General features: G+C 42.9%; 1 protein-coding gene across 1 annotated transcript; it reads right to left on the reverse strand.

Moving 5' to 3' along the window:
- Positions 1-157: 157 nt before the first annotated feature.
- LOC118388168 (von Willebrand factor A domain-containing protein 1-like) lies at positions 158-10,754 on the reverse strand. Its single transcript, XM_035776990.2, has 5 exons — positions 10,469-10,754; positions 6,883-7,434; positions 6,245-6,562; positions 5,795-6,070; positions 158-5,418 (listed from the first exon to the last, which is right to left on the reverse strand). Exons 1-5 carry the CDS (start codon positions 10,623-10,625, stop codon positions 5,075-5,077), a joined length of 1,647 nt encoding a protein of 548 aa, XP_035632883.2. The 5' UTR covers positions 10,626-10,754; the 3' UTR covers positions 158-5,074.
- Between the last annotated feature and the right edge of the window lie 2,221 nt (positions 10,755-12,975).

The following is a 12,975-nucleotide window of genomic DNA, read 5'->3' on the forward strand; positions in this document are numbered from 1 at the left end:
TATGTTGGGGCAGCAAGGCTACAGCATGTGACAATCGTGTCTAGAGATATTAATGGTCATACTGTACCTGACAACAATCATGCAGTTGCCTGTGTGTGTGTGTGTGTGTGTTGTATTGATTTTTACACTCCAAAATAAAATTACTTAAAAAAGGAGAAGCAATTCATACTCGTTTTATTACCTCATATGATATTAACATTGAGTACATAGAATACAAAGGTCGTTCCACTTGAAAAAGTACAAGAAAGTATTTCGACACCCACCATCTCAGATTGTATTTAAATAATTTCTGTAGATAGAAAAAAAATAGATTAGCAATCCTGCAAAATTATTTAGTTGATCTCTGAGAAATTAATCTAATTGATTGCACACAAATTGTCCATTTAAATGTATAAGATTCGAATAATATTCAATAAATATAGTACTTCAAATCCGATTTCCACCAAATATTTTACTATCAATGAAATACACATGACGAATCTCAAAAGCCACCCACGGACACCCCACACCAAAACCACCCAACAACGAGTATATATTATCAGTTCTCTATGTCTGAAAAGTAGTATGGAGCTGCGGCTCGGAGTATTGTTTCTTTATCCTATGTAATGAATTCTCAGTGAATTTGGTGATGTCCCCGTTTATAAAAATCAATAACTGAAGTCGTTAGGTTTATGTGCAATTATACATCCTGATACTACCAGGTTCGGACCACTAGATGGTGCTGTTCCTGCTATTAGGTTATTTTTTAAAAATCCCCTCAACGTTGGTTTCCTTACCAGGTAAACACTAAAATTTCTAGCATTTGTGGCACAAATCCAATGCAAGTCAATGGTACCCATATTAGCATTTTCACACTTCATGTCCAAATCATCCTAATGTACCAAAACATGTATTGTGTAACTCAATAGCTAGGTTTCCATCCAATTGGCAACAGATTTTCATGTGAATATTCTAAAATACACATAAAGAAAATATGCACATTTTCCCACCTGTGGTGTATTTCCACCAAACTGACTTGTTTCCAAAAAAACAATTAGTAGGTGATGACTTAGTGCACACAAAATGTAGTTTTTCACTCAAGTTTTCATATACGGAATAAATGTTTTCAATGTGTTTCCATGGCATTTTCCATCAATAGTTTTGTCAACAAAACATGCACTCTTTAGCCAACAACTTTCAGTGCGGGTAGGCTGTGGAGATAGTCTACATGATGAGATTATTATGGATAAGAGACAGAATATTTTTATTTGTCAAATGGCAGTCAAGCATCGATCATCATGTCACCAGAATAAGACCTTCAATATTTATTGGAAAAGAGCATCAAAGTCATCACTCTACTGTGCACTTTCACCACCCTGTGAAGTTCATGATAATTTATTTAATCTGTAGCCTAATAAACTGCATGCTTTCCAGAGTCATAGTGGGAAGAGTCCTAGGGCTGTTATGGTGACCATAATACCGCTTTGTTAACTGTTCAACACAGAATAGCCACACAATAGCCACACGCACTCCCTTAAATCTTTGGAGAAAATATATTTTCTATTTTATTCAATTGTTTTCTTCATACTATTAAAATAATGTAATGGAATTCTAAGAAAATCGTGTCTGCTAAATTAACTAGCCATATGGCATAGCCATATCAGGGCCTAACACAAGGACAACTCAAGAGTATGCTATTCTGTTATTTTGAAATCTGTCTAAAATAAATAATGGATTTATTGTGATGGTGTAGCTGTATTACATGGATTTATTAGACTTTTTAAAATGTAGATGTTACAAAGGTCTGCATCAGTGGCTTGTAGGCTGTGTGTGGAAGCCAGGAGATTTAAATGTGTTTATGTTAATTAATGGTCAATTACTGTGAGACCGGCAGTTATTCGCTTGACAATCACAGCTGACAAAATGTCATGACCACCACAACCCTAGGGAGGACCACACACCATATCACTTTGTGACTAAGTTTACTTCGATATGATGGATATTTGTAATTTGCACCACCTTTACTTGCATAATTAATTTTTCATACACAAAAAGATCCCACCATGTCGAACGAATTAATGATCTGTCTGCATTTATACAATTGTAACGAAACTTCCTGTTTCCATCACAGCTGTCATGTTTTTTTTATTTTAATATTTAGTACTTTACTGGCCTAAAAATTGTGGATGGAAATGTGGTTCCTGTTATTAGTTACAGATGATTTGGATATGAAGTGTAAAAATGCTAATATAGGTACCGTTGACTTGCATTGGATATGTGCCACAAATGCTAAAAATAAACAGTGGCTCGGTAAACAAAACCAAAGCATCGGTTGCTGTCATACATTGTCCATAAACTGCTTACAGGGTAAGGAAACCAATACGTCAGTACGTCAGTTTGAGATTTGGGTGAACTATCCCTTTATTAACATTGAGGCTGCATATAGTTGTTGGAGGTGAGATTGGCGCAGAGGAGGCTGGTGGGAGGAGATATAGAAGGTAGGGCTCATTATACTGGCTGGAATGGAATGAATGAAATGGTACCAAACACATGGAAACAACCGGTTGGACTCCGTTACATTGATTCCATCCCGGCCATTACAATGTGTCCGTCCTCCTATGGTTCCTTCCACCAGCCTTCTCTGGATTGTCGTGGGGTGTGGGGAGTCTGTGGGTGACTTTCGACAATTTCTTTGGATTCCTCGTGTTTTACTCATTGTTAGAAAAAAGTTTTGGATGTTAGGTACTATATTTATGAAATATTATATGAATCCTATTCATTTAAATGGCCAATTTGGATGGAATCAATTAGTTTATTTTCTCAGAGATCAAATTATATTTCAACAAAATATTGTTGCTGGAATGCTTATCTAATCTGTTTTTTTTACTACAGAAACTATTTCGGAACAATCTGAGATTGCTGAAATGACATGGAACAACCCAGAAAATGACATGTGAGAGGAAATGTTTTCCTGTTTTCAGATATTGCAATTTATCTACCCTCTATATGAGACCAATGCATTGCTGTTCAATTGGAAAATGGACTTAGTTTTTTTTGCATTATATTCACACTTAGGGGTGTACTGTGCAGCAGAGAAAGAGTTGAAAAAGTTGAACATTGGCCTGATTGTCACAGTCTGTGGTAAAATATGTGTCCCACTAGATGGCGATCTTCACAAGCAAGTTCACAAGAGCCAGGCTGATGGGTTCATATGTGGACTGCAGCCTATTATGTGGAAGCTAAACTGAAAACTTAAGATAAAAAATACGTGAGAAAGCATACAAGTACATTTTGATTTTACATCTTGTTTATGAAGTAAATATAGTTATATATTTTTTATCAGAAATAGTTCAAATGCCTATGTGTAACAGCATGCCCACACTATGACCAGATGGATGATGGGAGAGAAGTTAGGATGTTCTATGTCTTCTTTGTTCCCCTCTATCCACCCTTCTTTGTTCCCCTCTATCCACCCTTCTTTGTTCCCCTCTATCCACCCTTCTTTCTCTTCATCCTCATCCACCTATCCCCCATCAGTGGCAATCCTTCTCATTGGAGTCAGAGAAATGGAATCCATCCATTTGGATCACAACAGCTCTATGCTGAAGCTGCACTTCTTTATCTTGACCCAGATGACCCAGATGACCCAGGACCTCTCTTCCTTATGAAATGACAACATAATCCACTTACATGGCCTTCAGAAAGTAGTCATACCTCTACTTATTACACATTTTGTTGTGTTACAGCTTGAATTCTAAATGGCTTAAATGTATTGTGTACATGCAATGCCCCATAATAACAAAGTGAAAACATATTTTTAGACATTTTCGAAAATGAAATACAAAAATATTATTTTCAAATATAATAATATAATATATGCCATTTAGCAGACGCTTTTATCCAAAGCGACTTACAGTCATGTGTGCATACATTCTACGTATGTTTTCATGATTTGTCAAATTGGTTCTTAAGCATTGCTTGGCAACCATTTTCAGGTCTTTTTTTTCCAAATAGATTTAAGTCAACACTGTAACTCAGCCACTCAGGAACATTCACTGTCTTCTTGGTAAGCAACTCCAGTGTAGATTTGGATTTGTGTTTTAGGTTATTGTCCTGCTGAAAGGTGAATTCCTCTCACAGTGTCCAGTGGAAAGCAGACTGACAAAGGATTTTGCCTGTGCTTAGCTCCATTACATTAATTTTTTTATCCTGAAAAATCCCCCAGTCCTTAACGATTACAAGCATACCCCTAACATGATGCAGCCACCACAATTATGCTTGAAAATATGGAGCGTGGTAGTCAGTAGTGTGTTGTATTAGATTTGCCGCAAACATAACACTTTGTCTTCAGACAAAAATGTAATTGCTTGCAGTATTACTTTAATGCCTTGTTGCAAAAAGGATGCATGTTTTGGAAAATGTTTTATTCTGTACAGGCTTCCTTCTTTTCACTCTGTCAATTAGGTTAGTATTGTGGAGTAACTACAATGTTGTTGAGTCATCCTCAGTTGTCTCCTAACAGTCCTTAAACTCTGTAACTGTTTTAAAGTTACCATTGGCCTAATGGTGAAATCCCTGAGCGGTTTCCTTCCTCTCAGGCAAATGGTTAGGAAGGACGTCTGTATCTTTGTAGTACTTATTGACTCAAGACATTTCAGCTTTTCATTTTAAATAATTTGTAAAAATGTTGAAAAACATTATGTGGTATTGTGTGTAGGCCAGTGACAAAAAAATCTCAATTTAATCAATTTAATGTTGGGCTGTAACACAACAAAATGTGGAAAAAGTCAAGGGGTGTGAATACTGGATAATCAAGTGGTTTGAAGCGACATAGAGATGTGACTCCATTGTACCACAGCATTGATGTGGCAATAAAGCACATCAAATTTCAAACATTTCCTCCACTTCAGCTCTCTGACTGCAGGCAAATCTCATTGATAACCGCAAAATACTGCTCTATCGAAGTGAGAGAGAGAGGGAGAGAGAGAAAAAGGGGTTATTACTTTCCTGTTGCACAAGAGTGCAGTTAGACATATGAAGATGACTACTTCCTTAAAATTACAATGACTATTAATGTGGCGATTCAATAAATAGTTCAAGTCCAATATAAGGCTGGGAGACCTGTGTGTGTGTGTGTCTGTGTGCGTAGTGTCAGACCAGTTTGTGTGTGTGTGGTGCAGCAGAGCCCCTCTCCCAGGGCCGTGCGGTAGACAGGTGACACACACACTCGGCTGCTGGGGGCCAGGTGTGTGAGCAGCGTGGACAAGGAGCCAGGGAGCAGGTATAGGGAAGAGGACGCAGGGCGGGAGGGGATCTCTGTCTCACCCATCTCCCAGCTGAGCCAGTACCCCCTCAGACCCTCTTCGTGGCCTCGCCACCGGACCTGCACCTCATCTCGCCCCACTGGGGTCAGCTGGAGGTCAGCCAGGGCAGGCAGCACTGATACACACAAAGATAGAGGACAAGTTAGTGTCTGTGATTTGTTATAAAAGCCATAAATCACAGAACGAAAAAAGAGAGGGGCCAGGCCCAAAGGTAAAAGTGGGAGGGATGGACTCCTTATAAATGACTACGATAAATACACAGAGTATACAAAACCTTAAGAACACCTGCTCTTTCCATGACATAGACTGACGAGGTGAATCCACGTGAAAGCTATGATCCCTTATTGATGCCACATGTTAAATCCACTTCAATCAATGTAGATGAAGAGGAGGAGACAGTTTAAAGAATGATTTTTAAGCCTTGAGACAACTGAAACATGGATTGTGTATGTCTGCCATTCAGAGGGTGAACAAAAACACACACATCTTACCCTCCTGAGTGCAGGCCTTGACAGACAAAGCCTTCTCTTTGCCAGTGGAGTACAGGGCGCTGATGGTGACCAGGTATTGTGTCTCTTGCTCTAGACCAGTGAGCAGAGTGGTATTCTGATGTCCGTGTAACATAACCATGTGGACCTGTCCACTGGGCAGAGCGCCATACTCTATCTGGTACCTCTGGACCTGCTCAGGCTGCAGAGGACCCCAGCTCACTCGCACCCTGTCAGGACCTGAGTCTGACACCGTGACCACTGCTGGGCTCAACACCTCTAGGGTGTGTGAGAGGAGAGGACAGGGAGGAGAGGGGAGGGGGATGACAGAAAAATAAAATAGATTATTATTTTGCACAACAAATTGTTCAATAATGTAAAAACATCTATTCCAATCTTTCTTTCCATCCCCTCTTCCTCCTCTCCCAGTCTCTCTTCCTCCTGCCCTCTCACCGGGCAGTGTGGTGAAGTTGGCACTGAGGGTGTTGAGGTAGTCCTGGTTGGACTTTGGGGTGAGGGAGGCAGTGTAGCTGGTGTCTGGTTGCAGACCACTCAGCTTTATCCAGCTGGCATCCCCAGGGAGGGTTCGTCTGTGGTACTGCACCCCGCTGCTGGCCCCGCCACTAGGCTGACCCTTCCCGCCACCTGGCAGCATAGAATTATAGTGGACCTCATAGAAGCCTGTGTTGGCGCTGAGGACAGGACGCCACTGCAGCACGGCACTGTGGGAGGACACCTCTACCACCCGCAGGCCCTCAGCACGGATCAGCTCTAAGAGAGAGAAAGAGAGGGGGGTGGGGGGGTGCGGGGAGATATACACCTCAGGTGGGGAGTTTGCATGGATACTACAGAGGCTGCAATCTCAGGACTGTCTATAAATACTTGAGTCTGGAAACTCAGTTCTAGTCAAGTAGTATAGTCCCACCTCTGTAGTTTTAGAAGTGAAAACGGTATTTGTGCAGAATGGTTTTATACAATGCTGTGCTGTTTGAAGGGCAAATTGTTTTATTTCATATATTGTCATCTATTTCCTCTGTCGGCATCCACCCTTTGTGAGTCACTACCCCCTCCCTCCCCCCCGCCCCACACACCAATGATGGCCTCCCTCAGGTCCTCTGTGATGATGCTGATGTCATCGATGTCCACAAAGTACAGGTGAGACTCGATGGGTGCGGTCACCACCCTCCGCAGCACCTGGTAGTTCCCGTGTCCTGTAGAGACAGCCAGCACGGACACGCCCGCCGTTCTCAACTCTGCCATTGGTACATCCACCACGCCCGGCTCTACCCCATCCGTTAGCCACACCAGCACTTTAGGGAGCTTTGTTTCATCCCCAGCTCCAGTCCTGGCTAGCAGCCCCTGCGCCAGTATGAGGGCAGCCTCAGTGTTGGTGTCCCCCTGGAGCTGCCTGGTCATCTGCAGTGCCCCCTGTAGGCCAGGCTGGGTGCTGTGGGCGTCCAGACCAAACTCCAGGTGTGGCTCAGTGCTCACCTGCAGCAACCCCACCCTTACCTGGCCCTGCCCAAGTGAGAAGGGGAGGAGAAGCTCAGACAGGAAGCGCAGCAGGCGAGAGAACTCATAGGATGACACACTTCCTGAAGAATCCAACAGGAGCAGGATGTCCCCTTCACAACAGTTCAGAGCTGAGAGAGAGAGAGAGAGAGAGAGAGAGAGAGAGAGAGAGAGAGAGAGAGAGAGAGAGAGAGAGAGAGAGAGAGAGAGAGAGAGAGAGAGAGAGAGAGAGAGAGAGAGAGAGAGAGAGAGAGAGAGAGAGAGAGAGAGAGAGAGAGAGAGAGAGAGAGAGAGAGAGAGAGAGAGAGAGAGAGAGAGAGTGTGAGAGAGAGAGAGAGAGAGAGAGAGAGTGAGAGAGAGAGAGAGAGAGAGAGAGAGAGAGAGAGAGAGAGAGAGAGAGTGAGAGAGAGAGAGAGAGAGAGAGAGAGAGAGAGAGAGAGAGAGAGAGAGAGAGAGAGAGAGAGAGAGAGAGAGAGAGAGAGGGAGAGAGAGAGAGAGAGAGAGAGAGAGAGAGAGAGAGAGAGAGAGAGAGAGAGAGAGAGAGAGAGAGAGAGAGAGAGAGAGATCACACTAAAGCTATTTATCCCTGATACTGTATATCTACAGAGAGAATTGTGAGCAGGCATGTGGCTGCAAGCCCAGGAACAGATTCCACAAGGCAACAAAAAAACACATTGTTTGCCAATGTTATTACCTGTCGTGGTAGTTCTTTACTTGCTAATCTTCCTATGTCCAAATCTAAATATTAGCTCTTCTTTGCGTGATCAGTCAAAATAAACTTTATTGGTTTAAGCCATTTTATTCAAACACAGACTGGGATCCAAGCCATAGAACACAGGACAACACAGGACAAGAGAGAGGAAAGGAAAGAGGGATGAAGAGACGAGTGCTAAAATATGGATAAAGGTATGGGGTTGAGAGATGACTGTCAAGGGGAGTGAGAGAAATTAAACAGATTAAAAACTAAGGATAGTTGGAAGAAAACGGACACAAACTAGAGAAAGAGAAAAAAACAGAGAGAGAGAGCGAGATAAATATAAAAAGAGAGACAGAGAACATTATGTGCAGAGAATAGCCACAGTCTGGCCAGACGCACTCTGATGAGCACATTATAATGGTCACTGGATCTTTATTCTCAGAAACAAGTTTAGCCCCAGTTGCTCTCTCAACCGTCTACATACAATAATCATTTCCAGTCAAATCTAAATCGCTTCTCCTAACACTCCAGTTTCTACACCCCAGCTTCTACTAACAAAACAAAAACACACTTGCAGTAAATTCAAATATAGTAGCTCATACATTTTCATTTGTCCTGTGTCTGACTCTGCTCTCTGCTGTGTGTTACTGGTGTGATAGAACGCCCAAGAGGCTGACTGCCAAAGCAGGTTGGCAACAGCTATACAGTATATGGTTGGTATAACAGTAGACATACCTCTGTCACCTCAGAGACAAGGGCATGTCAGATGAAACCCATCTATTTTTCCATCAGCTGTCATGACCTGTTGTAACAGGTGTATAACCCTGCAGGAATTCAGGAGCAACCCAATGATTTTGCTGTTCTAACATGCTATTGGGGTGATGCACTGACATGCTCTGGTCTAGTAAGAACAATACAGGTATCATTCAATCACAAGCTGACGCCTGATGGAGGTACAGACGCAGACGCACAGACAAAGATGACCGCATACACAGATGACCGCCATCATCCAAAGGCACATATACATATTATGCGTATTGCATCACTTCTTCCACACATTTTATTCCACTTCCTGCAGAGCCTTTGTTATTTTAATCTCCCTTTATCCCTTTCTCCCCCCCTCTCTCTCTCTCTCTCTCTCTCTCTCTCTCTCTCTCTCTCTCTCTCTCTCTCTCTCTCTCTCTCTCTCTCTCTCTCTCTCTCTCTCTCTCTCTCTCTCTCTCTCTCTCTCTCTCCGTGTCTCTGTTCCTTTCAGAGAGCCCTCTTGGAACAACATTCCACAATCATTCAACTTTTATAGAGCGCTAGAAAATGATGGTGGTGGTAGGGAGAGAGAGGGAGGGATGAGAGGAAATGAAGGAGAACAGAGATGAGGGAGAGCAGAGCAATCAGGAGAAAGGTATCAGCCAATGTCTGAAAACAACCATACAATAGTAACTAACACAGATGGAGAGGAGAGAGGAGAAGAGAGCGAGGGAGGGAGGGATGGGAATGGAGGCAGAGGCGGTATCTCCTATTAACCCCTTATAAAATAGATAGAAGCTTAGTGAAATATTGGGAGAAAGTACTGGGAGAAAAAGAGAAGCATCATGAGAGAGAAGAGATCAAAGGGATTTACAGCTCTCTTCCCTCTGCATTCCACAGTGAGCTGTTTGTAAGCAAGAGAGACTGCGTGTGAGGGCTGTAATAGAGAAGAAGTATGGCTTTTCCTTCAAACCCGAAGTCTCTGTTTATGTAATTAAAAAGTAGCTAAAAAATCCATTAAGCTTTGTTCCCACCTTTATGACCTGCAGAAAAATGTATCCAAAGGCTTTGCTTAATATTTTTCAAATAAACCTGAGTCATAGATCCAAATGTTTACTTTTAATTAGTTGGGGACTACCATAAGCGTGGATATATTATTACAGCTTTGTTACTGTAATTTGGCAAACAGAATGTTACCTGTTTCCAGAACAATTCTGGCCGAAGTCAGCAGGACAAATGTTTTTCTTGAAGACAGCAATATCAATGAAAGACAGAGCTTCCATTGTCTCCCTTTCAACTGTAATGCCAAGATCTGGAAGGGTCCCTCTCTCTCTCTCTCTCTCTCTCTCTCTCTCTCTCTCTCTCTCTCTCTCTCTCTCTCTCTCTCTCTCTCTCTCTCTCTCTCTCTCTCACACACACACAAACACTTTACATGAAAAATATTAACTATGTCAATAATACAATACACGTATACTTGACCCTGTAAATAAGTTACAATTTTGCGGATTTAGGCTATACCACACTAATAGGCCATGTGATCAGATAAATATTACGACGCATCCTAAGGTCATTGTTAGAAAAGTAATGATTATCTAATGATGTGACTAAGTATCCCGATTTTAATCAGCGCCAACTGCAGAATGGAACATTGCTGAGAGTACAGGAAATATGCAAAAGCCAACTCTCTAACCGTGACACACCTGTGTAAGGTAGGCTAAACTCACCTGCGTCAGGCACAACGTTTTGTGTGTTGCTTGGCCGGAGTAACACACCGAACAGCAAACAGGAAAATCCAAACCACCCCATCATAAATTGGATCAATACGTTATGATGAAATTGACCAAACAAGAGCACCTTGTGACTTCCCATGTCACTGTCCATGTCATTGTTGTCCTTCCCTTTCACATTCCCTCGAGCTTCTCATGCGCCAATGGATCAGTCCGTTTATAGTTGTACAGCCTAATTGTATCAAGGCTGAAAAGTCATTACGAACTACAACTACCCCCCCCCACACACACACACACACACACAAGGGCACTCGCGTGCGCACACACAGACAGCGGAGTCCGCGTTATCCACACTACCTCATTTAAAACGTATTAGAAGGCGCGACACTCCCACTACAACAGCACGAATTTACCCCCCTTTCCACAAGATCAACTGATAAGGAAGTGCTTCTTCGATTTCATGTCCTCCTCGGCTCTGCTACTGTTTCACCCTCCAATATATGTTGGTCCTCTACTGCCCCTTCTCTTTCCCTTTCTCAAGCGTCCTCCCCTCAACAGTCAATAGTTTTTCGGCGTCACTTTTGTTGGACTTCGTCCCTGTTTCGGACATTATCCAGGATACTTCACATTAAATAGCACACTTGATTAAAACTTTATTGACTCCATTAGTAGGCTTTTATGGTCGCTCTACACTCATACACTACATGACCAAAAGTATCCTCATCGAACATATCATTCCAAAATCATGGGCATTAATCTTAGGCCTCACTCCCCCCTATCTGAGATACCTAATGCAGCCCTTCACATACACACCCGTTCTGCCAGTCACATTCTGTTAAAGGTCCCCAAAGCACACACATCGTTGGGTCGCGCCTCTTTTCAATTCGCTGCAGCTAGCAACTGGAACGAGCTTCAGCAAACACTCAAACTGGGCCGTTTTATCTCCATGTCTTCATTCAAAGACTCAATCATGGACACTGACTGATATGGCTGCTTCTTGTGATGTATTGTTGTCTCTACCTTCTTGCCCTTTGTGCTTCCATATTTTTTTTTGTATTTAACTAGGGAAGTCAGTTAAGAACAAATTCTTATTTACAATGATGGCCTGCCTACCAGAAGGCAAAAGGCATCCTGCAGGGATATTTATTTATTTTGAATCCCAGCCCCTGTCCCTGCAGGATGCCTTTTGCCTTCTGGTAGGCCATCATTGTAAATAAGAATTTGTTCTTAACTGACTTGCCTAGTTAAATAAAAATATGGAGTTGGTCCCCCTTAAAACAGCCCCCACTCGTCTGGGAAGGCTTTCCACTAGATGTTGGATCATTGCTGTGGGGACTTGCTTCCATTCAGGTACAAGAGCATTAGTGAGGTCGGGAGCTGATGTTGGGCGATTACGCCTGGCTCATGGTCGGTGTTTCCAATTCATCCCAAAGGTGTTCGATGGGGTTGAGGTCAGGGCTCTGTGCAGGCCAGTCAAGTTCTTCCACAGCGAACTCAACAAACCATTTCTGTATGGACCGCGCTTTGTGCAGTGGGGCATTGTCATGCTGAAGAAGGAAAGGGCCTTCCCCAAACTGTTGCCACAAAGTTGGAAGCACAGAAGCATCTAGAATGTAATTGTATGCTGTACTGTTAAGATTTCCCTTCACTGGAACTAAGGGGCCTAGCCCAAAGCATGAAAAACAGCCCCAGACCATTATTACTCTTCCACCAAAATGTACAGTTGTCACTATGCATTGGTGCAGGTAGCGTTCTCCTGGCATCCGCCAAACCCAGATTCGTCCATCAGACTGCCAGATGGTGACGTGTGATTCGGCAGGGTAGCCTAGTGGTTAGAGCGTTGGACTTGTAACCGGAAGGTTGCAAGTTCAAATCCCCGAGCTGACAAGGTACAAATCTGTCATTCTGCCCCTGAACAGACAGTTAACCCACTGTTCCTAGGCCGTCATTGAAAATAAGAATTTGTTCTTAACTGACTTGCCTAGTTAAATAAAGGTAAAATTAAAAATACATTAAAAAAATCTCCAGAGTACGTGTTTCCACTGCTCCAGAGTCCAATGGTGGCGAGCTTTACGCCACTCCATGAAACCCATTTCATGAAGCTAACAGTTCTTGTGCTGACGAGGCAGTTTGGAACTCAGTAGTGAGTGTTGATCTTTATGCGCTATGCATTTCAGCGCTTGGCGGCCCCATTCTGTGAGCTTGTGTGGCCTACCACTTCGCGGCTGAGCCATTGTTGCTACTAGATATTTCCACTTCACAATAACAGCACTTACAGTTGACCGGGGCAGCTCTAGCATGGCAGAAATTTGATGAACTGACTGACTGGTTGGAAAGGTGGCATCCTATGACAGTGCCACACTGAAACTCACTGAGCGCTTCAGTAAGGTCATTCTACTGCCAATGTTTGTCTATGGAGATTGCATGGCTGTGTGCTCGATTTTATACACCTGTCAGCAACGGATGTGGCTGTAATAGCAGAATCCACTAATTTGAAGGGGTCC

This window comes from Oncorhynchus keta, chromosome 10 (assembly GCF_023373465.1).
Source record: "Oncorhynchus keta strain PuntledgeMale-10-30-2019 chromosome 10, Oket_V2, whole genome shotgun sequence".
NCBI lineage: Eukaryota > Metazoa > Chordata > Actinopteri > Salmoniformes > Salmonidae > Oncorhynchus > Oncorhynchus keta.